Source organism: Pituophis catenifer, unplaced genomic scaffold (assembly GCF_029215685.1).
Source record: "Pituophis catenifer annectens isolate HBS135680 unplaced genomic scaffold, rPitCat1.0.hap2 SCAF_1, whole genome shotgun sequence".
NCBI classification, from domain to species: Eukaryota; Metazoa; Chordata; class Lepidosauria; order Squamata; family Colubridae; genus Pituophis; species Pituophis catenifer.
This window is the reverse complement of record NW_027256881.1, coordinates 82,488,601-82,515,378: the sequence shown is the minus strand read 5'-3', so window position 1 is coordinate 82,515,378 and position 26,778 is coordinate 82,488,601. Positions and strand designations below refer to the sequence as shown.

The following is a 26,778-nucleotide window of genomic DNA, read 5'->3' as shown; positions in this document are numbered from 1 at the left end:
AGCGTGCCCGGCTCAGCGTCCCAGAGAAAAGAAAAATGGCAAGAGATGCTTCCTCGCTGAAGCTTATCGCCCGCTTCTCTTCCGTTAACCTCTGACTCGCTCTGCGGATCTTTACTGAAACCAAGAAATGAGGAGAATAGACCACGGAAATCCGAGTGTGCACGTTAAGTGTGCTGCCTGCCCGCTAACCCTGGAACTGGAGATGCGGACGTGCAAAACCAGATCGCGGTGATGGGGAAGAGGAAGAGATAACACACATCGTATCTTTGGTAAAACCAGATGGACTCAGAGGAGAGTAAAACGGAGCCCACGCTTTCTATCCAATTGATTTGGAATGAGATTTATCCAGTTTTGGATTTGTGGACAGTATTTTATTTTACAATAATAATGATTCGATTTTTTTCTTTATTCCAAATTACTATTATTCCAAATTAACTTTTTCTCACTGTCTCAGCTATCCCTTAACCATTAACACAAATCCATGATTCACAGACGGGAAACTAGGAAAATACATTGAAACAATAAATAGCTAACCTGCACCTCTGCTATGCTATTGTAGGAGGTTAGCACACACCCCTTTCCTAGGAGAATGAAATATTTTGGGAAATATTAAAAAGGCAGAATATTATGTTTCCCTGTATGAAAAATGGAGAAGCATGTTTTACAGCTCCCACCTTCCTGCCCTCCACCCTTTGTTAATGGGCTAGAGGCAGAAACTCAATCTTTGCCAATGGATCTCATCTGCAAGACAATGGGACCCATCTAGGATGAAACTCACCACATGGCACCTGGGAAGATTACATCAGCCAGCAAGGCTAAGACCCCACCCCCTGGGAGTCTGCCAACCAATCAGGATACTCTTTCTGGGCCCCAGGAAATTCAAAGCCAGAGAGAGCATAAAAACCCAAGAATCTGCTGTATCTGCCATTTTCTGTTCAGGAACTCAAGCTGTGTGATCCTGTCCAACATTAAACCATCTTTCCAAACAGTCTCCATGTTTCCAGTCTCTTTTTCCCCACTTGGAGCAGAACCCAGAAGGATGTTTCTTCCAACACTATCAACTGACAATAGCACAACCAAGTAGCCTGGCTTGGAATAGGGACTCGAAAAATTCTTTTGATTGAAATAGAATCCTTTATACAGGAACAATAAGGTGTTATATTTTAAGAGCTTAATGCAACACAACAAAGGACAGTATATAATTAAAGAGAGCCAGAGGAAGTTATATTCAAATTCTGTTGAGCAAGTCGGGTATTTTTATCCATGTATTTTTCCATAATCAATTTTACATGGACTCTTATGTATTCCAGTATTCCTGGGAATTAACCAGTTGCTGGGAGTTGGGCAGTATATAATTATTTTACCCAACCTCATTTGCTGGCTACACACAATGAATCATAAATCACAGGGGCACAGCTTGCAGAACATTCTAGGCTAAATGTGATTGCTTATATTGTGATTGTCATTCAGTCATAAGCTATGTTGAAAGTAGGTAACTCATCGCTAGCTCAACCTTTTTTAAAAAAATTGAGTACTTATTTACCTATTTATTAAATTGTCTGGCTTTGCACACAAGACCATGCCAAAATTACCATAGTGTTTGGGTTTACACAACATACTGAGGGATAATCAGCCATATTTCACTGTGGTATGTTGAATGAACCTAACTGCCAATTCCATGGGGTAAACTAGTGATATTCCAAATGGCCATTATCAAGTGCACGGATTCAAAATATTCAGATGTACATACATGTTTTCCAGGTTTACTTTGTTTTTTAAAATGTTCAAAGAACAGTTCAAAATAATGAGAAGCAATTAATAAAGATATGAAGAAAAAACATTAAAATAGAAAGAAAACCTGCATCTGTGGCAGAATAGTGATCTAATAAGAGTTGCATTTTATACAGGATTTCAGTAAGCATAAGCTGCAGACATAGACAGGGTCTTTTATATCAAAATATATTTGCTATTTAACCTATTTGCTTTATCAAAACAGTGGTCAAAAGGCTGTGCCCCAAAAGACCAAACCACTTTCATTTTTGTAGTCTCTGTTCTGAGGAGAAAATAGTTGTAACCTAAATCAGAAATACCTAAACAAAATCTGCACTTAAGAGTTTATGGTGGTCAATTAATAAGGGCACTATCAATTGTCTGTAATTTCTGCCTATATAACATTTGTTAAATAAAATATTTATGAAATTCTGGCACAACTCAACATTAAGAATATTAATGTAAGAGGAAGTGATAACTGGTACCATTGTAGTTGGTTAGCCAGCAGCGGGTAGATTCATAATAGAAATTGGGAGTCTCCTTTCTTTTCTTGCACTGAATTTAAGAAAATTCTTAAGAACATGTTCTTCACTGCAGACACATAGTGTGTCAGACCTACATAACAGTTACTTGAACCTATTAAATTTGTAACTATCTGTTACACTGTAAATACAAACTAAAGCAACTTCAGGATTGAAACAGGAAATTGAGATTCATATGAAAAAAAAAAGTCATCCTATTATGCCCAATCATGTCTGGCTGTAGTAAAGAATGAGAAGACTGCGAAATAAATGAATGACTTTTGGTGAGAGTGCTACCCTTCTTAGAGAAACATGTCAGGCTTTTATTTGTAGAATCCGAGCAGTTAAACGAAACAGCTATTTTTGAGATTGTAAACGGAATAAAAGCAAGATAAATCAAGGCAGTACAAAGAAAATAGGATCAAAATTCTTACCTTGCTGAGTTCAATTACAGTAGCTGAAAAGTCATTTAAGCAGCAATGACATTTTTACATATATGGTGAAGATAGAGGGGCAGACTCCTATTGTTTAATCTGTACTTATGTGCAAATCATATATGTATACTCTACAGAGATTATAAAGAACATTTCTATTAATACCAGAAATCTGTCTTTATCCAAAGTTTAGCTGTATCCAAATTTAGTTAACTTTTAGGAAAAAAAGATGAAAATTCCTTGATTGCAGATGAAGGAGCCAATATTGTTGAGGTCTGTTCATGTAAACGAGACCATGGTTTATTATGCCTAAATTTTGCCACTCAACTGCCAAAAAATAAATAAATAAAAATCTTAGGAAGTATTTATATGCTATAATTTATATTTCTCTACAGAAATACTGTACTCATTTATGGTAAATATGATCATAAAACTGCCAACTAAAACCATTTTTGAATGGAAACTCCATTAAAATTAAATCCATTAAAATTAAAATTAAATTTAATTAAAATTAAATACACTATTCTATTTTTCTGAGATAATTGAGTTGTTTATATCACCTTGTGAATTTCCTCTAAATGTAATTAGAAAATATGAATGAGTCAGGCAATAATGAAAAAATAACATACCATGAAATTAATAGGAATTTTGTATTCCCCGTTATTACAGAAAATCAAGCAATCATATTTTTCAACATTACAAATTATGTCAACTTAAGTCACTGAATTTAAACTTTATTATCCTAACGTATAGTACACTAAATAAAACTGATTTCAAAACATAAATATATCTGTACAACACTCCAGAAATTTAATCTACTATCAGGTATTACAAGCAGAAATTTGCAAAGTTGATGTATGTATACAGGATGTCAAGACACTACTTTTCTAAAAATAAAAATTTTATCAGCGGAGTATTTATAGTATAAAAAGCATACATAAAAATGCAATATAAAAGTTAATTTTGAACAGCAGCTTTTAGAGCAAGGCACTCTATTTACTATTAGATTCAAATATGTTACAACAAATGTTTCATTTCAAAAAACATATATTGCAGAGAGAATTTAACAGTACTTTGGGATAACAGCAGTATCTATTATTCCACTCACATTGCATTTTCTAGAATCTAGATGTATCAACAATGTCCCAAGAACATATTTTCTATCACAGCTTTGCACACTGGAAATGCAGATTTGCTTTTAAGTTTCAAATTAACTTTAATTATATGTTCTACTGCTTCTGCTACAAATATGGTAGAATAGCTCCAGAAAAAGGGCCTGCTCTAAGATGGAATGTAAGAGAACAGTATGCCAATATTTACAGTACAATATAATAGAATATTTTATAAATACAGTGCTTATGTATATATGTAAAAAAGCAAAGCATTGACATTTTATGTTTAATTGAAGACATTTTATTCAAAACCAAAATGTGGAGCTATTATTTGTGTTTTGTTGAATTCAAATGCAAAAATGAATTTGGACATACTGAAAAACTGAAATGTGAAAAAAGCCAGAACAACTGAAATATATGCAAAGATAAATGTGGCAAGACACACTACAATATACCCTGGATTCATACTAGAGATAACTCTAAAACAAAGTGTAAGAAATCCTGCACGTGAGAAATCCTAGAAATACACAAAATGAATTATGATAGGCAAGAATAATTGTGATGTCACAATTCATAGAGAATATTTGTTTTCCAAAACAATTTATAGATATGTTAGAATACAATAGTTTTTACATTCAGTGAAAAAGAATTATTCCAAAAAAGGTTTGCAATACATTAAATTCACATCAACATATTACATGAAGTTTTTCAGGATATGAATTTTAGCTGTCCTAATTTAACACTGTCCTTCATTGGGATGGGATGGCCTGTAAGGCAGAATTTTATTGTTATATGTTCCAAATCATTAGAATTATAATACATGTATTTTTCAGCATACAAATACTAACAAGCTTAATTAAAACAATTAATGTAAAATACACAAACATTGTGCTATTACACCTTAGCTGAAAATAACATATCTCAAAGATCACTTTTCCTCAATTTCCAATGAAAATGAATGTTTCTTTGATGTTTATCTGTGTAGTTAAATATCTATCAATTTCAGTATAGTATATGCTTAACTTTTGATTGTATTCAATAAGTTAATCAATGAAAATTCTGTTTTCAAATTTACAAAGCAGTTTTCCAATAGCAGATTAGATTTATCTGGTTTTAACCAGATAAACCAGAAATATATTATATTTCATTGAAAGACAAATATAATAATAATTTGCCAGTTTAACTGGAAATCCTAAATATTAAACCATGGTCAATTCTCTTTATACTATGAATTATTTTACAAAGCAAACGAATCTCAAAAATTATAACTGTACACTGCATTGTCTGCACTCTGGCTCCATATATAGAACCTATTGTTTTGGTGGTAGCTTGGAGCAGGATTATGTGATTGTCTGCAGAATGGTGTGTGAATAGGAGGGCTGAGTATACTAATTGAAAAAAGGTACATAACGTGTTTATTATGCTCACTCATGTAAGAAGTACAAAGCTGAAGTGTGGATCGGAATTGAAGCAGTAGATATGTTGGAAAACATTTTTAGAAGATAGGCATTTTCCATTTGTCTAAACTCTACTGATGTTTTAATATATCTGCTCAAAAGAGAATCAAAGGTAAGTAACAGACATTGCTGCAAAGGGACAAGTTGTACTTCTATTGCTGAAACTAAATGTGTTTGGCCTGAAAAACAGGCCAGATAAAAACTTATTGAGAAGTTACTTGTAAGCCACACTTCTTTTAAATGAAATAATAACCATAAATATAATAAACAATAAATAACTGGCTGGAAAAAAAGATTTATTTTCTAAAAATTTTTTTAAAAAAAGACTCAGTACATACATATTTTAATGTATGACATTAGAAAGCACAAAATGTGCTTGGAGATTCTTCAGATACAGGAATACAGTACTAGCACAGGGAGCTTGAAATATTTACAGTGCTATGCTATATATCTGTAGATAAAAAAGCAGAATATTTTAAAAAAGCAGAGTATTGCTAGTAGAAGGAAAAAAAGCTGCAATGGCAAAAGATGCAGCTTTTTTCTTTAATTTCAGGGTGTTGATTCAGAATAGAACAATGGTGTAAATTATATTTAATCCCTGTTAAGCATGGACCAGAATTATTCCAACCTAGTAACTTGGGAATACTAGGCCGTGTAAAATAGATATTAAAACAGATTTTGCAATTAGATATCATGGGGGTTCAAACATTTTAAATTGTGTCAACATTTGCAGAATTGCAAAAAACTAAAATCAAAATTTTAACATTAATTTTGTGATAAACAGTTTCTGTTAGCTATCTAAAGCAGCTGACATTTTGAGTTGCTGCATAGGATCACCAATTACAATCTGTTATGCAAAGTCAAAATAATTATAATCTGATATAAATTTTGTTTATTGTAAGGATACAGACAGTTTGAAGTGCAATCTTTTTTATATATAATGAAGATACTATTTTCAATGGATTTAGTCATTTCATGAATGTTAGATTGCAGCCTTGTTCTACAGCCAGAGCTCATAATAACTAATGATCTTATACTTTGCTTTATATATATTGTATTTGATAATATGGCTAACTAGACAAAGTGTCTGTGAGTTTACTAAGAATTAGCTAATGCAAGACAGGCAATGACTGCAAAATTCTGGAAGAAAGTAATGATTGTGGTTTATAAAAAAATAGGCATCTCATTTCCTAAAAGAAATCACTATATTCTGTTTACAAAAAGCTTAAATTTATAATTTATTTTTCCTAATATTATTATTTTCTACATTAAGCACTAACAATGATGGAATAAATTAAAGATGAAAAAGGGCTACTTATGAGAAAAAAATTAATGTGAAAAAAATGGGAATTAGCATTTTCCAATCCAAGAGAGTACAAAGTCAGCTTTCTAATAGTATCTCAGGTTTTTTCCCCCCACATGATTTGAAAAATTCAGAAACACAGTTTATCTTCTCTATTAAATGTAAACTAGATCACGATTTTGGACCTCTCTATTGGTCCTCTCATCATCTTCATCAGACTGCGATTCTAATCTACAAGAATTAGTGTATTCATATTCAATAGGCTTTGGATAGCTATATGGATACCCATTGTCATCAAAAAACCTTCGAAACGTGAATTCATAAAAAGCATGCTCAGGATGTTTACCGTTTTTATACCACCCATTAAGTGTGTCATTTACATTCCCTTCTTTATCTTCACTCCATAATTTATCTGGATCAATTGGATCAAAATTTGATGTATCAGTGGGATGTGTAATTTTAGGAATATAAAAAGCAGGTTGCTGCCGTAGGTCACTTGAAAAATCAATAGATTTAAAAAATGGGTGTGCTTTTATTTCATCCGCACCATTCTTGCCTAAGCGATCATCTGGTCCTCGGCAGAGCTTAATAATAAGATCTGATGCCTCTGGAGTTAGTTTTGCTTGCAGTGGTATGTGCAGTGATGTTTTCCAATTGATAACCTTTATTTAAACACAAAGTTAAAGTTTCAAATTAAACACACACTCATACACATTTTTCTTCAGGAACTAACTCATTCAAAAAACGAAAAGCAAATATTTCTGAACTACTACTGCCCTGTTCAGGGAAAGAGCCTAAAAACTTGCATCACAGCAAAGATTTATGCTGGGGCAGTTTGCATGGGGAGTCAAAAAGTCAAGATGGTGGTCCTGCCCCTTTTTTGTGTTGTGTTTGTGATGCATGTAAAAAAGAGGTGGGCCATTGATTGCATAATTGCCATCTTGGCTTTTTGACTCCTCCTACAGATGACTCTGGATTAATACCTAGTGGAAGGCAAAATCTAAGTTAGTATGTGTAAATATTTTCATAGAAGAACAGGATTATTTTGTCACCTTTGAGGATCTGCTTTGCTTCATAATTAAATGTAAAATAAAAATATTTCAATTTTAGTGAACTCTGTATAATAGAAATCCATTATTATTAACTGTACACATCAAACATTTTTGTTCTATCTTCACTGTGTTTTAAAATTCTAATTCAGGCTTTCACTGAAAGACTGGAGCAAAATGATTTCTGGGGAAGAAATTGCAAACTGCAGAATGGAGCCAACATCTGTGATAGAATGAAAAGTAAGCAAGTAAACCAGCTCCAATTCCTCTCCAGACCAGGAGAGGACTTAAAATCGCCGACAAGTATTCCAGACAGTTGTTCCTCATGAGGAGTCTACAAGACAGCAGTCTATGTGAAACAAAGGAATAGCCATCTTACTCAAACCACGTTTGGTGCTCAGGGACACTCGATTTACATTTCTTATCAGTATCAGAAATGGCTTCTTAACTGCCATAATACTTGTAAACTATGGTTTTTATCTATTAGGAAACTTTGGATCCACAAATCTGAAAACACCAGGTGAGTTTAATTCAATTCTCACAGAAAGACATAAACAGCAAAAATTAGAACTTTTGATTTTGAAAATTACAAATTGACTAAGAATCCAAATGAATTTGAAATAAGATTTTTCAATAAATTGTAGGAGTCTTTCCTGTAGGAAAATGCTTCGTTTACAAAAAATATGGTAGGGTGGGACTTTGAAGATTGTACACTAGATAGAAGGAACAAAAAGTTAGAATTAAAGGAGAAGAGCACTCAAATTTAACTAACTAATATAGAATGAAATAAAATATTTTAGCACTGGAGATATTGAAGAATATTTTTGAACAATGGACCTAAAAGTCAATTTCAAGTGTACCTAGATGTTGTGGAAGAGGAACAAGTTTTACCTGACAGCTTTCAGACTGATTTGAAAGCGAATTTAAAAATGATAGGCTCCAAGAATGGAAAAAGATGCTATACTGGACATAAGAAAGAAATCATTTGATGTCTTAAAAAGGATGTACAATAACAAACTAAGATACTGAACTGGATAATTTTCCTATATTGGATTTGCAAAAGAGGCGTGCTATATTTTGAAGAATTTTGTGAGAAGGACCAAAGAAATTAAAAAGAAATAAAATTCTAGGACATTATTTGAAGGGATTACCTAAATATCAAGATAGTTAAAAATAAAAGGAAAGAATATAAAATTGATTTATTTAATAAAATGTTTTTTTTAAAATCTCTGATAATTCTTAATGCTGATCAGGTCTGAAATGACAAGACTTTAAGGATTCGTTTATAGGGAAGAGATGGAACATCAGAAGATGAGATTATTTCTTGTATTTTAAGAGAATGAAAATAAATTACTAAAATTGTGATGAATTGGGAAATCTTTTCTTTTTCTTTACTATATTATTTTTATTTCTGTTCTATTTTTTCTACTTTTTCCTGCATTTTCTGTTGCTCTTTTTCTTTTCTTTTTTAGTTTGTATTAGTTTTAATTTTTCCAATAGTAATTTTTAATAAAATTACAATTAAAAAAGAAAAACTGGAGCAAACCATCACTACACTATTCTTCATTTTCTATGACTTCTATTTCAAAAAAGCGGCAAAATACATAAAGAAATCAATAAAAACATGTCCTGCAGATGAAACAAGACAACAATACTAGTCTACTAGGAGGCCTTATAGTGAAAACATATTACTTCCTCTCTTTGATTAGGATAATTTCACATTTTTATATTAGAATAATTTCACAGTTCTATAAAAAGAAAACAAAGTAGGCTGGTAGCCCACTCTATTAAAATTTTGGGAAGAAATAGTATCAAACTACAATTTCTAGTTACAACTAAAATTGTGTATAAGCATTTTGAAATATAGGGAAAACATATTACATATACATTACTCTAAGTTAAATGCAGACCAAAGCTTATCTGGTTTCTACACATTACTTATACACAGAGGCAACTGGTATTTTTTTCTCCAAATACCTTCATTTGCGTTTCCAATGGTGTTTGTGCTAAGAAGGGAGGTTGACCTACTAGCATTTCAAAAAGAATCACTCCAACACTCCACCAGTCACATAGCTGTGTATATCCTGAAGCAAAAGAAAACCCAGTAATTACACAGAACAATAATAATTCTAAATTTATTTCTGATAAAGTACTAGCTATTTATGCCAGTACAGTATTTCCCAAACATCTAGCACAAGGGTATCAAGCTGGCGGCCTGTGGGCCAGATGTGATGCGGTAAATTTGACACCCCTGATCTAGCACATCTGACTTTTAGGCCTTACAACTGCACTTGTTACATATTAATATATTATGTTTTGTTTCTTACAACTTAATTTAATTTATAATTTTTGTGCTCAGCATTATTAAGAGTTATTGGCAACAGACCTGCAGCATAGTTGAACTTCCTTGTAGTTAGATTGTTTTCAGGAGCAATTTTCAAAAACTACCCATCAATTTAGCAATCCCAGCTATAGGAAAAAAGGAAAGGTTTACCTGTCCGTAATAATACTTCTGGTGCAATGTAATTTGGTGTCCCAACAAGTGAATGTGCTAGACAGCGCTGATGTTGACGTGCTGCTCTACGTTCAAGAGGCTTTAGTCTATCTCCACATCTACAGCTTGCTGGATCTCCCCATTCATTACTGAAATCCATGCTGTCCTGACGGGGATGGTCACCTAACATGCAAAAGCCCAAACATTACTATTAAGTTTAACCTTCAGTTATCAATCAAGTTTCACAGAATCTATTTTAAAAAGTATGAGACTTTTTTAAAAAGTATCTAATTACAGTATAGCATCTCAATATATTGAATTACAGCACTTTGATTAAAAGCAAGCGGGGATTTATGAGGATTTTTACTTTGATAAACAATTATTGGGAGCTACCCAAGAAGAATATAATGAATTGGAAGAACTCTTGAATAAAATGTCATGTTGTGAGCATGCAGCCTCAATAATTAAAAATATTACAATTTATTATTTATCTGTACGAACATGCATAACTGACAACTGGATTTTGGCAGGGAGGATTTTCAGGCCCTGAATGGAAATCCATTGGAGACTCCCAGAGTCTCTCCCAACCCATACAATCACTTAACAACCACAACTAGGAGTTCCAGAATTGCAGTCAAATGAAGCAGTCATGTGATGTCTCACTTTTTTTTAAATTTGATTTATATTTATTTATTTATTTATTAATTATTATATTTCTATACTGCCTTTCTCCCGTAGGACTCAGGGCGGTGTACAACCAAGAAGAATATAGACATACAAACATCATAAAATTGCTAATTAAAATTATTACTTAGTTTGGTCAATTAAATTAACCCAGAATTAGATAACATTTAAAAACTCATTCATATGTTCATATGTTTAGTCCCGCCTGTTGGAACATCAGGGTCTTGAGGGCACGGCGGAAAGCACGGAGATTAGGGATATTCCGTAGCTCCGGGGGCAGTTCATTCCAAAGGGTTGGAGCCCTCACAGAGAAGGGCCCTCACTCCCCCTGGGAGTTCTCCGGAGATTCAGGGCGGCTTACAATGCGTTAAGCAATAGCCTTCATACTTTTGTATATTTATATAAAGTCAGCTTATTGCCCCCACAAACTGGGTCCTCAACACCTGCTTTGGTCAATGATTGAGATTCTGGGCTCAACTGTGGACATAAATTGAGGACTAGCTGTATACACTGTGAGCAGAACTGCTAAGTTTATAGTTAAGACAGCTCAGCTAACAATCCATTATAATGAACAGACTGGATTATCACATAAAGGTGATATATTTATCTGAATGCTGATTCCCTGTATTTACCACATATATATTTTATTATTTTATTACTGTATTTTCTTTTATTTATTTTATCCTGAAATTAGATCCTGTATTTTACTTTTATTTTCTCTGATATGGTCATAAGTCTAATCAATTAATTAATTATTACAAAAAAGTTTTATCATTTAGCATATATTCTGACCTTAGTTCCTTTATGAAATGTTAATGATCAAGCAAAAAAAAAAAAAAATATTATGGGCACAATTAGAAAATCACCCTTCCGATACTAGGAGATTGGATTTATTTTTTTTAGCAAAGCCTACTGTATTTTAGGCATTAAAGACTGCAAGGCATATATGGAAGTATGATGTTGGGATGTTGGGATGGAAGTATGATGATCTGTATTTACATGATATACTTTGGGACAAGTCTGAAAATAGCTGATAATGGAGACCAGATATTTACCAATTATTGCCAATCAAAATTTTAAACCGCCTGAATTATTTTAGTGGCATTTCAATTGCCTAACATTTCAAAATGGCAATATATTTAATTAAAGCTTCAATTGAGTTTATCTATATTAATAGTATCTAAACTTTCCTAATTATTATAAGCACTAGAACATGCTTTGGATTATTCTAGCTATCTTTTAATCAATTGAAAAATATTGTTGGTAGATAGCTGTTCTTTACAAGAACTCTGGAATAAAAAAATTAAATATTAGCAAATCAATAGCTAACTTAAGATGATAGCTATAGAAAACTTTAAAGAACATTTTCTATCATTTTAAAGTGGTACAATTTTCTATTTATCAGTGAATGTTTAAAAAAGTGGTGACTATTAGTTTCATTAGGTTGTAAGAATAAAACGGGTAAAGGAACATTACTAATGTGATACTGTAGATTTTTGTTTTTCTTTTCTTTACATTAAAGCAATGTAAAAAAAAGAGGAGCAAAATAAGAAGAGAAATTGCCTCCTAGCAGAAACTTCCCATAAGTAGAAAACCTCCTCCAATTCCCAGGCAATACTAGATTTTTAAAATTTATTAGGTATCATCTGGATTCTTTTTCTCTCACCTTAAGGTCAAAGAAAGAACTACCTAGCCAGGAAAAGGCAAAATTAATAATAATAATAATAACACAAGAATATTTGTAACTGACTAAATAAAAGACGTTCAGCAATCCTTAAATTTCTATTCATGGTCTCCAACATAAACCTGGAAGTTTTCTCTTAATATAGTTTAAAAATCCTTGTAATTTTCTTAATTCTAATTTTGACTTTTTGGAAGTTGAAGGCTCACAGGTTGTCAATGCCAGATTTAGTTAGCCTTTTCAAATTATTTTAATTCTATGATCTAGACACCAATCTAGACACCAATCTATGATCTAGACACCAATCTAGACACCAATCAGGTCAAGGGCTACCAGTTGTAAAATGGCAAGTAGATGGTAGGAAAAATTAAGAGAGTGTTTTCAGTTTCTTTTTCCTGATTTCTAGGGGTTGTCTGGATCTTTTTGCAATTCAGATCTGGTAGCCATGAGTGAGTGCCCAGTAGATGTAGAAATCACATCCTTATTTTTGAATAACCCTGGTTTTCTTCCGGACTTTTTTAATGTTCTGTATAACATAAAGAGACACTGAAAGACAAAATATGAGACTATATATCCTTTTCCACCTTTCTATTCCTTACTTTCAACAAAATAATTTCTCCATTACATTTTGCAACTTTTAAAAACAGGAAAAGAAGTTCTCTATGTTTTCTTATGCAAACTTTCAGTATTTAAGAATTAAGTAGACAAAGTTATATAATTTATAATAGGAGAATAATTTCTAAGTTTCAAAAGATAGTTACTAATGGTTTAATTTTGATGGGAAAGAAACCCCCACCTGTACTATTATAATTCTAGTTATTGTTGGCAAAAAGCCTGAAATTAAATATATTCAAACATGCACTAAACTAGCTGATTTTCGGAAATTATAATGTTTTAAAATATGATACATACAAATACACAGTTTCTTTCTATTCTCAGTGTAATATTCTTTTGACTATTTTTGTATGAAGTTTGCAATGGTATGATGGAAGTTAAGATGTCTTATTTACTAGTTTGTACTAAAGATATCTCATGTGATTTTTTAAAAAAGCAATATTCAATATGTTTTGAAAAAGGATTTTATCATGCTGCTGCTGCTCTGGAAGATTCTAATTCCAAATTCACTTACAAAGAGTTTCCTATGAATAACTACATTTATAATTACTTAACAGCATGTTATGATATCCAGCCAAATCATCTGGTAGAAAATATAATACAAACCAACATCTTGTTGTTCTGTGTGATAATAATCTAACACATAAAGACAATTTTGAGACAAACTGCTTGCCTTACCACTCTGATAGTATTTGGAATCGTGTGTCCACCGAAAGCCAGTACAAAGTCCAAAGTCTGTCAATTTGATATGGCCGTCACGATCAATCAAAATGTTATCAGGTTTTATGTCTCTATGAATGAAGCCCATCTTGTGAACACTTTCAACAGCACAGGTCAGTTCTGCTATGTAGAATCGAGCCATATTTTCGGGAAAGACTCCCATTCGAATTAATAAGCTCATCATGTCTCCTCCTGGAATATAGTCCATTATAAAGTACAAATTGTCCTTATCTTGGAACGAATAGTACAGACGAACTACCCATTCATTATCAGCCTCTGCAAGAATATCCCGTTCAGCTTTAACATGAGCAACCTGGTTTCGAAGTAGTACATCCTTTTTTCGAAGTGTTTTTTTTGCATATAAGGCATTTGTATCTACCTTTCTGGCCAAACAGACTTCTCCAAATGCCCCAATTCCAAGAGTCTTAATTTTAACAAACATTGATTTATCCATTTTAGCTCTTTTGAGACGGATGTAGTTGGACTCCTTTTGGCAAAGCATTTTCCTCATTTGATCTTGGGCCTCTTGGGATAACCCAACCTATGCAACAAATGTAAAAAAAAAAAAAAAAAAAGATAGTGAAAAAAAAAAAACAATTTAAGAAAAGTAAACCATATTGGTCCTTAGGGAATAATACTCCCATTTTATTATTTCAGTTTATTTTATTGCAACATATTAGGAAACAAAACACTTCAGAACAATATACAACAAAATGTTAAAATGAGATATTATAAACAATCATACACAAGAGCCATGCACAATAAGGCTCGAAATTCAAGGACAACTTTTTAGCATGAAATTCCATCAATGAAACTAGATAAACTAATTAGAAGATTCTATTATTCTTAAAAGTCACAAAGTGATGCTTTGACTGACATTCCAACAAATACTTTTACATTGTCAGTTAGGCCAGACATATACTATCTATTTATTAGAAAAATGCACTTAAATTCTTCCCATATGATTTTCCAGCTTCTAGCTTTCATTCAAAAATCTTATTTTTAATTACATTTAACACAATCTTAAAATAAACATCTACATAAACAAATATCTGGCAGAATGAGTACAGTACTAAACAATTCAGCCACTTTGAACAATGTAAACTAAATAAAAAAGTGTATATGTATCGTTGTCCTTGTGCGACTGTAGAACATAAAAATAAATATGGTATACAATATTAGTGATCTAATATAAATACATTCAAGTACAGTGAAACAAAGCATGCTTAATTTAAATGCATGTAAGCATGCAGAGTCCCATAAGAAAGGATCCATGCTATTCTTTAAATAGAATACTTGTCTCCAAAATATTACTTGCCTACCCAGTAACGAAGGCTACAGATGTCAGGAAAGCTTCCAACACCTTAATAGTTTAAACCAGCTGTTAGTGAAAGTGAAAAGGAAAGAGACTAAGAATGAACATGTAGAAAGAACAAGAAATTTAACTAACTCAGACATCAGCTAGCTTCCTGTTCATAAGGATGAAATTTACCAAAGAATTTTTGAAAATACTTAAAATGGCACTTCTACAGATGACATGAGAACTTCAAACCCAGCAGATATATAATATAAATAAAAAATAATTGAGGTTGAAATGAAATTCTAGTGCATTCAAAAAATAGAGGCAATTTCACTACATTTCCAACGTCTAAAAGGTAAGAATTTTGAAGCAGCTTATTTTTATTGGAAAATCAATTGTTAAATCTTTTTTAAAAATATCCAACAAGAGTCATTCTATATTATAACAAACAGCACTAAACATACCCTTATTTATAGTGAAATCAAGCAAAATACCTTTTCTATTTAACTACCGAATATGTACAAGGTCCCACAAACTCCCAGTTTTATTAAACTTTATCTATAACTATATTATAGACTGTGCCTGTTCATAGCAGTTTTTATTTGAATCAGGACAACTTATGTGCACAGACAATTAGTTGCAAGTATCAGATTTGGGAAGCACTTTCTGGTGGTGCCAGGCCCATGGCAGTGCTTGGGTATTAAATCCTTAATCTTCCTGGCCCAGTTTTATCGAAGCAGCCAATTTCTGATGCACTTCTGTTCTATGTTCTCGGTGATGTCTAAATATTGTTATCTATCTCCCCATCCACACTCCCATAAGCACTTTCTGTTATGAGCAATAAAATAAAAATGAAATGCATTTAGTGATTTGTTTTTTAATGGCTGATTTGTTTCTGCTTCCTGTTAGGCTGTTTTATGTTTACAATTTCTTGGACTATAATGCAATCAATCACACAGTCCTAAAGATATTTAAGAACTTAATCTGACTAACCTGAATAGGATTGCACTATAAAAATTGGTAAACTATTACCATTTTAATAAAGGTAAAAGTTTCCCCTATCTAGTCATGTCCGACTCTAGGAGGCAATGCTCATCTTCATTTCTTAGCTGAGGGAGCCAGTATTGTCCATAGACATTTCCATGGTCATGTGGCCAGCATGACTATATGCCAAGGTTCACGGAATGCTTTTACCTTACCACCAAAGTAGTACCTATTTATCTACTCGCATTTGCATCCTTTTGGACTGCTAGGTTGGCAGGAGCCGAGGCAACTAATGAGAGTTCACCCCATCACACAGCGCTCAGGTCTTGAACCTGAGCTGTCACCTTTCCAGTCTTTAACCTGCTATCACATCCTGAGCAATTACTGATTAGGTCTAAGGCAATGGTAATATTACAATTTCAAAGTATATTCCATGCAAATCAAAACTTAAATAGAAATAATTTTAAAAATTACCCTCATCATTTCATTTTCAAGCTGTTTCTTACGATGCAGTCGCTGTTGATGAGATTTGAGTATGTTTTCAACATGCTGCTCCATAAAGAATTTAAAGGCTTGAGGAGAATAGCTTTGAATGCGGGATTCCCTCCGTTCTTCATCTCTTTTATTCTTCCTAACAGGAACAGGGGAAGTTGTTATTTGCTTCTTCTCTCTATCGATTGTCTCACTGTTCTCATTCTTTTCAGCATCCTCTTCTTTAGGAAACCCAGGCTGATCTTCTTTGCCAGGCTTTGTTATAGCTTCATATGGGGTTGCAGATAGATTTGGATGTAATAAATGCTTTGGATAAGGAGGGGGTGGCCCTTGATAATTTCCACCTTCTGCTGCAGGTGAAATGACTGGAACAATTGTACATGGTCCCTCAGAAAAGGACGCGGGCTGGACCGTTTGCATTGGTTGAGAAATCCAAGAAGGGTGAGTAGGAGCTAAGGCAGTTTGCAGTTCTGGTTTCAATACACGCATACTTTTTACTGGCTGCTGTATAGGAGCTGGAGTAACGGCTGTAACTGTTGTAGCAGAAGATTGTGAATTTGCAGTATGGTTTTGTCTGTTTCCAACATGATTATTGAAAGAATTTGACCTTACTGGAATATTGGATTGCCATACTGGGATGTCATGTCCATTTCCAGAGGATGATTGTGACCAGGTTGTTGGAATTCCTGGAACATTTATGTTATATAATTCCATATTATGGCTGTTTCTATTTGGCACCATCATAGATTGAGAAATGTTCCCATTAGGGTATGCTGAAAGGGGAGCAGGACCTCCTGTTTGCATCTGCAAAGGTGTAGGACTTTGTCGGCTTGTTGGAGATATTGGATAAGGAGGAGGTGGTTGGCGACTTGCTGAGTTACCAGGCACAATATTTTGATGAACAATATATTCAGCCTGACAATTGCCATTTTGTATTCCACTCCTTCCCGATGAAAAGCTAAATTTGCTATTAACTGAACTTTGCATGATTATTGGTTGTCTACCAACAGGAACCGAACTAATACCTCTTTGTCCCTGCACAGAAGGATTCATAGATGACGAATTCATAGTTTGGGGAGGATAACCATCCTGCCATGATCCTGGAGGCACTGGAGAAATGCGAGATATCATATATTCCATGTTCCCCGAATACCGTTTTGTTTGAGAATTTGCTTCCCAGGAAGGAGGTGGTGTTCCTCTGGGAGGGGGTGGTGGTGGAGTAACACTTCTGACTTGAGGTGGAGGTGGTGGGTTCACTCTTTGTCCATTACCAGGGTGAGCCTGAGCAAATGCAGCTATTCCAGATCCAGATAATGGTCTTCCTACTTCACCCTGAGAAATAGGGCTTTCTGAATGAAAAGTAAGGCCATCTCCCAGTGCAGAAGCATGTCTCTGGGGTACCAAAGATTCTTTAGAACCTTTCCAGCTTTGTCTACGGATAACTGACTGCTGTACTGTTCCTCCTGCTTTTTTAAAAAAGTAAAAAGACAATTTTTTTACTACTCATTTTAAAATTCTGGAATAGTCATTATATAAAAGATTGGAAGCAAGCATTTCTGACATAAAAACACACCAGAATGAACTGATATAAAAATAAGATGAGAAACAATTTAAATCAAATTTCATATGAATTTATTACAAAAAAGGATACAGACTAATTAATGTTTGAAACAATTAATCTAAGTGCATATAGGTAGTCCTTGACTGACAACCATTTGTTTAGTGCTGGTTTGAAATTACAACAGCACTGAAAAAAGTGACTTATGACCATTTTTACATTTACAATCGTTGCAGCATTCTCATCATGTGATCAAAATTTGGACACTTGGCAACTGGCTTGCGTTTATGATGGTTGCAGTGTCCTGAGGTCATGTGACCACCTTTTGTGGCCTTCTGATAAGTAATATCAATGCTTGTCAGCATTGATTAAGCAAAATTAAGTTTCACTTAACTACCGTGTTACTAACTTAGTAACTACAGTGATTCAAATAACAGATGTAGCAAGAAAGATTGTAAAATGGGGCAAAATTCACTTAACAAGTGTCTTGGTTAACAAGAGAAATTTTGGGTTCAATTGTGGTCATAAGTCAAAGACTATCTGTACTCATATGACAATGTAAAGTCCCTGGACCCAGACATCCTGTGGTACTCCTAAATGATCTGGATAGAGGACTGTAACATTGACCCTAAATAGTTTTTGCAGTAAAAAAGCTCCAAAAGGATTCTGTTAATTGTCTTCTTCCTATTAATTCTTTGTGGCAAATTGGCCCTTTTCAAATTGCTTTTTTTAAAAATTCATTAGTACATTCAGTAAGATAAGCATGTTTTTGATACAGCTTGAATAAAGAAGTGCCTCTTTTCTCCTCTATTCTAGGTTCTTTTCCATAAGTATTTTTTAATTAGGAAAGGAAAACAACAGGCCTTACTTTTATGTTAATATATATGTGCCACTGGCCTTTAATTGTGGAGCTTGCCCACACAATATCTTTGGCAATCTTCTCACCTTTCTGCCTTTTTTCTACCTCTTTTACATAAATAATGAGAAACAGAGGTTAAATGAAGAGTAAAGAACAAGGCAGAGGCATGCCTTTATATCTTTATGCTACTGTATCCTGCTGGTGTTCACCCTTCAGTATACTATATTTGCCAATGACGTTGCAACTAAAAACTTCATTTTAACTACAAATGTTAAAAACACTGTTTATTTTTCAGTCAGTATCTCTTATTTCAAATTATTTCTCATCAGTTTTGAAAACATAAAATTTCCATTTCTCCTTCCCAAGGGTATATATGGATGTGCATACCTGGGGGCTTGGGGCCAGCAGTAAGGGGTCTAGATGCAGCTGCTGCCATTTGTTCTCGACGAGAATCTTGATAACTCATTTTACTTATAAATTCAATGGCTGCTTCTATGCTGCGGCTATTGGTTTGTCTTAGAGCTTGCACAACCATATCCTATTGATGGGAAGAGTATACAAAAAACAATTTCCCAATAAGATACTTAATCATTCATAACAAAAAAATGTCAAAAACACTGTATTTAATATTAGATTGAAAATGTAAAGACTTAGTGCTATTATTCCTAACAATGCAATATTGATATAATCTGAGCATCAATGGCATTGGAAATGTGGTCATTACAAAACAAGATGACATTAGCATGCTGGGGTGAATTTCAAATTATACAGAAAAACATTTTTTTTTCTAAACTCCAAGATCAGGTGCTTTACCTCCACCTTGCACCCCCAAAAGCAAATCCTATTAACATATTTGAGACAGTTTTTCTCCACAATTTTTATTAAATGCCGATTAACAAACAATATCAGGTAACTACATTAACATAAATCCAAGAAGCAAATAAAAAAGATATAGAAAATACAAGAAAAAACTACTGGAATATGTATTCTACTACATGTATTCTATTTCTGTATCTATTTATAATGTAAATAGATGCTCCATATGTAGAAATTTACTGTATATCTAAAGTATACTATATTATAATATATTGTTATGGTATTTGCATAAAATCCATTCAAATTTGCTAAAACTGATTCCTACTTCTGATGTCTCATTATTTTAATTTTATGTGACAGGTTTTCTTCCATAATGTGGCAGTAGAATAATCCTTGTTAATTCACAGAAGTAACTTTAAAATAAGGACAGAATACAAATCTGTTCAGCTAATTGATCTCTGGGTGGTTTTCAATACTTTTTACCATGGTATCTTTCTGGATCAACAGAGAGGATTGGAGGTGTTTTGCTGGTTTGCCTTTCTTTGTGGTCAATTCCAGCTGGCCATGATTGGAGTGGGGGGAGATCCTGCCTTTGACACTACTATATTAAGGAGTTGGAGCTTCCTCCCCCTCTATTCAACATCTCTCCAAGACTGCTAGGTGAACTCATCTATCACCATGGAGTGAGATATCATCACTAATTGGGTACCATCGGTACACTGATGGTACCCAATTATACATCTCCACTGCTGTTGAATTAAGCAATGCTATGGACATCTTATTCTAGTGCATAGAAGATGTAAGGGTCTTGATGGAAAACAGTAGGCTTTACAGTAATTGAACTCTGGCAAGACTAAGTGACTTGGGGTTTTGGTCCCATAGGTTCTAAGACTCTATCTTCTTTGCTACTGGATGGAGGTCACACTACTCCAATCAGGCCCTGTGTGCAATCTGGGGATTTTTCTAAACTCACAACTCCTGTTCAAGGAGCAAGTAGCAGTAGTGGCTAGAAGGACTTTTGCTCAACTTTGTATTATGTGTCAGTTGCATTTATTCTTCAAGAAGGGTCTACTCAGAGTTTATTGTATGCCATCCAGTTACTTGCCTGTGAGATAGGCGTCTATATGAATATGACAAACAAGAAATGTAATTTGGGAGTAATAAGCAAATTCAAATAATGTGCACAGGAAGCAACAGAATCCTAATCAAAACACATTTTTTGAACGTACTTCCCCAATAAATCATCATATTTCTGCTATTACCAATTTAATATCCCACTAGGAATTATATTTTACCTCATCAAATCCAGCAGCTTGCAGATCTTGAAACATCTGACGATTAACTTCTGATGTTCCTCTGGTTGAAGAACTTGTTTCATTTGCAAAAGGAAGTAGAGAATTTCTAATTTCTTGCAAAGCTTTATGGTAGGTAACAAACTTAGGGGGATTTCGACCTTGTCTGGGATCTTCAGTTGGTATTTTACCCATATTTTGTTCAACTTTTGCAGCATCCGAAGGCTTTGGTAAATTTCTAAGGCTCTCTCGTATTTCTTGTAACATCTGCCGACTGCTGCTAGTGTAATTACTGGCAGGAAATGTTTTAGGCCTCATTTGTCTATATCCCTCTGGTTTCTCGCTTCTCTTCATGAACTCGTATAACTTCTAACCAAGATTTTCAATATGCTTAATACTGTAATCAGTTGGATGGCAACCTCAAAACACAGTTGATCTTGATTCCAGTAGTACATACATCCATTCAAGTCTAAGAGAATAGAATAATAGTCATTCTAAATAAAATAATAAAACACTGTTACATTACTGGAAAATGTTTTATTCAACTCTTATTTTTATCACATTCTTATGAATATTTGGTATGAAAACAAATTTCCTTCTACTTAATATTTGGTGTTTACAATCTGAAGAAAATAACCCACTTTTACAATCCAAATCTAGAATAATAAAAGAATTGGTTATTAAGACTGTCTCCGAACTTATTATGACACCCTTCAGATACCCATCCAAATTCATTAGACACTTGCTTCTGTTGAAGTATCATTTTAATCTTTCCATACCTGGTTAAAGATTCCCAAAAGAAGTCAGATCCATTTATGCATAGCTATTGATTGCTTTTAGCAAGCCAGGTCTCTTCTTGCAAGAAATTGGTTATGTTTAAGAAACTAGTTCTTGACTTCTCTGTTTTACACACTATTACTCAAACAAGAAAGTATTTATTTAATTCTTAAAAGTTATATAAATATTCAAATTAGAGGAATTGTCAATTTCAATATATGTTTGCTTTTGTTTGCTTGTTTCTTAAAATAGATAGCATAAAAATTAAACTTAGATAGCAAAGCATTAGCAATTGCAACTTATTTTATTACTGCGAGCATAGTAATTATATTGCATAAATTTTACTGCTACTTTGATTAATCACTTTAGAAAGCCAACAATCAGTTTCTCTGTTTCCATCCATCTCCATCCCTAACTACTAGCCAGCTGCAACAATTATATTAGGAAGCATTCTCCTTCTGATATAACTCTTTCATTTTAGTTCTGGGAGATAGTGCCAACAGCTAAAATGTTCCTTTCTAACCATCAGAATTTTGTAACAGTAAATACAGTTCAGTGCATTGTAATTTATTATTATTAAAGGTAAAGGTAAAGAGAGAAAAGAAAAAAGTTTTCATTCGTTTTCCAAAAGAGATGGGAAAAATATAATTCCTAAAAGAGTCATTCCATTACTTGAAAGAAATATAAGAGAAGGCCTTCACCATTACGCTTAGAGAGTAAGGACACTTTAATGATATATATAGTCTGTATGTATCTATCTACCTCTTATTCTCTTAAGAGAAAACGTTTTCAGTTTGTATTATTTTTAATAGTTTAAACAAATTTTATGATATTTTAACTGTTTGTTTTATTTATATTTTTAGTTTTCCTGCATGCTCTATGGACAGAAAGGGGAGATTTAGATCATAAAAATAAATGTACCAGTAAACCCCAATGTATCAAATCTACATTGCAGAGATTCCCATGAACTAATAGTTTAATTAAAAAACTCAATGGAAGTTCTTAAAAGAGATAACTTATGATTCAATATAATGGTCATGTTTCTGCCCATCCTCCATCAAAAATTGTAACAAAACTCTGGGGTGATTCAGAGGTCAATTCAGGTTTTAACTATAAGAGTATTTTTACCTTATCCAGGGGTGTCAAACTTGTGACGACACATCATCACATGATGTATCGCAACTTTCCCCCCCTCGCTAAAATGGGGGTGGCCACGGCCAGCACATGACGCATCCAGCCCATGGGCTATGAGTTTGACACCCCTGCCTTAACTGTACTGAAAACCAGGGTATAAAAAAACTGCTTTCTCAAAATGCAATCCTTAATATATCAAAAATTTTCTTGAATGCACCTTATCTTATTATAATGCAAAAACTTTAAGATAAATGGTTTTATCTTAAATGGTTACATAAATAAATCAGATAAATTTCTAATGAAGATTATTTTGACCTCTTTTTGTTTCACAAAAACATATGTACCCTGTTTTCCCCAAAATAAGACATCCCTTGATAGTAAGCCCAATTGGGCTTTTTGAGTGCATGGCAATAAGGTTACGCGCTTATTTAGGGGTTCAAAAAAATATAAGACAGGGTCTTATTTTTGGGGAAACACGGGTAGTATTTTAAAGTTCTTTTATTTTTAGCTGAAATTGGCTAAACTCTTATAGAAGGTTACTAATTAAAAACATGAATAAAATGATAGAATGAAACAGGCAGAATATCAAATACCATCTAGTTCACATCTCAGATATCAGGTGTACTGAGGCCTTACTTTCTATTGCATCACATCTCTATAATTAAATTACTGTATTTTTAAGATAAACCTCTGTACCATATATTGTAAATCTAAAAGCTGCTTAGTAAAACATGTTTTTCTCTATTTTATAAAAACAGGATGCTCAGCTGTTTCTTTTCCTTTGTTAATATATATTAATTTGTCTTCAGAGTGAACAAATAGTGGCTGGAATGAGTAGTAGTGGCAAGAAGAAGGAAGACAGAATTTCTCCCTGGGTTTCAGCATGCAAACTCGCCACATATAAAGAGAGCAAATAGATAGGAAACAAGGAAGAAAGTCACATCTGCCTCCATATTGGTAAGCAATATTGAATACAACTTAGTGCTTCCTACTCTGAATCATGTTGGAATTAGATAAACGATTCACACTGTGCCTATCCAGAGTTATTTGTGTATTATTTACCTGCACTGAAAATCACCCAGTCAGTTGGACTTTGGCAGCATTAAAATCAAAATGGTAATAATGCATCATCTACAGAATAGTTCAATCAACAATCCTATAAACATAATTTGGTAGAACATCTCACATAATTTTATTCATTAATTTATTTATTCACATGATTTATATGGCTGCCTAACTCATATAATGATCATTTAATCTTCTGCAACCATATAGCTGATGAAGTGAACCATAAATATATTATTATGCATTAATGTGTTAGTTTTTTAAAATTATTTGTGCTCTCAGTCTATTTGTAGTTAATACAATGAGGCACTTATGAATAAATAAGCTGAAGACTGAATTGTTAAAAAGAAAATACGAAGCAATGACAAAAGTTGAAAAATTTATGTCAATGGAATATTATGAATCTGGAGAACAAAACTAATACTGTTAGTTTGCTTTTGCAAGAGTTGTTAAAACCTGTTCTAAAACAATCATTATGTCCTTTAAAGCTAGTATTCTTTAGACATATTTAAGTAGCCAGAAATAACATGAACTAAAGCAACTGAGGACCACGTTTTGTAAATGTTACTTTTATTCTCTTTTTAATAGGGCTGATATACCTGAATTCATTTCACTTCCCCTTTTCTTTCACATCTTTTTTCTATAGGGGATACAATGGTCTATTTTATTATAAAGACAAGAATTGAACCTTTATAATATTCAAAGAACATGCTATTAATTCTGGAATTTGGTAAAATTCATAACTAAACAAGCACCTCAGAAGCCTTATATAAACAATAAACACTTTTCGTGTTATCTTTACTACGCTAAGGACAACTATACAAAAAAAATTATAAAACTCTAAAAAACAATTCACTGTAACTTAGAACATCAGATGATTCCCCTCCCCCAAATTGGGATATGCCTCCCATTGTTTAAAAACCAAATAAACCGCAATAAGCAAATAAAGAAAACCGGTGCACGTTTAAAAAGAAAAAGCTCCTTTAAAACCCTACAAGAGATGCGATTTAGGCTTAAGGGGCAGTGAGGGGAAGCATAAGACACGCAGAGGCCAGGCGCTCGACGTAAGTGGGGGACCTTCAAACGAAGTAATCTTAGGCGACCCGAGCGATGGGCGAGTGGGAAACACAAAGGAGACGGGACGATTCCCGTCAAAGCGGCGGAGTGTCATAAAACCTTAGGCCAAGGCGTGCCCCGTCTCCGAGGCCTTCCTCATTAACTAGCCACCAATTTTCCTTTCCCTGAGGCGGAGCCAAAGCAAACCCATCTACCCACCTGCCTGGGGGAAAGGCGGTGGTGACAGCGCCTCAAGCCCCAGCAAACCGGAGGAAGATGACGACGACGACACGACGACGGGATTTCCCAGCGATAGCTACGCGGTTTAGCCTAAAACGTTCCGGCTCCCCTCCCCCCTCAATTTCTACCCTTTTTTTTTTTTTTTTTGAGGGGGGTTCAATTCCGGGCCGCCATTTTGTCGGTGGGTTTGTCGCCCAAGATTCCCGGATATAAAACCTTTTCCCGACTTCCTTTGCGTGTTCCGCCGGCTTCTTCTTTCTCCTCCTCCTCGCCCCCCCCTCCACACCCCGCAGCCCGGAATGCGAGAACCCGGCAGCGCTTGGCGAGGGGATCTTTCACTCTCTCTCTTCTGGAGGACGCCGGCCTTGCAGGCTTTTCTGCCCCCTTTGATGCGCTTCGTGGGAGAGGCGCGTCTGCACCGTCGGACCGAAAAGGGCTCCGGGAATAGCAATTCTAAGAAACCTTTGCCAAATGCGGAGAAAGGCTAGGATTGTACTTCGGCTCCATGCGATAAACTCGGCGTGTTACGGTCCTCCCGCATCGGTGCTGCGTCCCTAATCTCCTACTCTGGCTAATGAAACCTACCACGTCTCAGGACAATGCGCAGCAAAAAAAAGATACGTCGAGGGGAAACTTATTTCCTTTCTTGTTGCTTTTCACCGAGTTGTAAAGTAGCTCTTTTAAAGATGGGACTGCCGGCGTGTATCCCGTCAGAGGAATAAGCGAAGAGGACCGGAGATTGGACGTTGCTTATGGGAGAGGTTGGCCGATTGTTACGTTGAAATGAGCCAAATTTACTGTTCAGCGGGCCAAGCATGGCTAGCTCCAACAACCTTCCCTTTTTTAATCCTGGGGCATATTTGTCCTTTTAATTTATCCCCAAGGTTTCAACAAGGAAATTACAATTTAGATCCAGGTCACGTTTTTTGTGTGTTCCTGCAGTATATTTGTAAGGAATCTTCCCCTTCCCCTCTTTAAGTACCTCTTTCACTCCTTAGAGGGAAACTCTTCATTATTCCCTAAAGTATGCCTGTTATTTTAAGTAATCCTTGTCCATTCCACATTAAGGTGACACTGAAAAAGATGCTTTTGCAACTGGATGGTTTTACAACTGGTTCTTGCAAAGTTTATTCATCAAATTTATATGACCCATCTCACAGAAAGCAGCTTTTGATGGAGCATACAAGTTCTGACTATTGCAGCATTCCCGTGAGGTGCCTGACTTGTGAATATTACAGTGAGCCATAGTTACACAATTGTCATTTATGATCTTACCTGCCAGTTTCCCACAAGCAAAGTCAATGGGGGAAGCTGGCAGGGAAGCTTTCAGGTCACCCCAGTAAGCCATTCTTGTTGCTTTTTTCT

The 26,778-nt window shown here is 34.3% G+C and overlaps 1 protein-coding gene across 1 annotated transcript; it reads right to left on the bottom strand.

Moving 5' to 3' along the window:
* Positions 1-6,292: 6,292 nt before the first annotated feature.
* Positions 6,293-25,662, bottom strand: LATS1 (large tumor suppressor kinase 1). The gene is made up of 8 exons (XM_070951959.1): positions 25,393-25,662; positions 21,145-21,610; positions 19,421-19,571; positions 16,599-18,076; positions 13,799-14,381; positions 10,141-10,323; positions 9,624-9,730; positions 6,293-7,259 (listed from the first exon to the last, which is right to left on the bottom strand). Exons 2-8 carry the CDS (start codon positions 21,493-21,495, stop codon positions 6,753-6,755), a joined length of 3,360 nt encoding a protein of 1,119 aa, XP_070808060.1. The 5' UTR covers positions 21,496-21,610; positions 25,393-25,662; the 3' UTR covers positions 6,293-6,752.
* Positions 25,663-26,778: the final 1,116 nt, after the last annotated feature.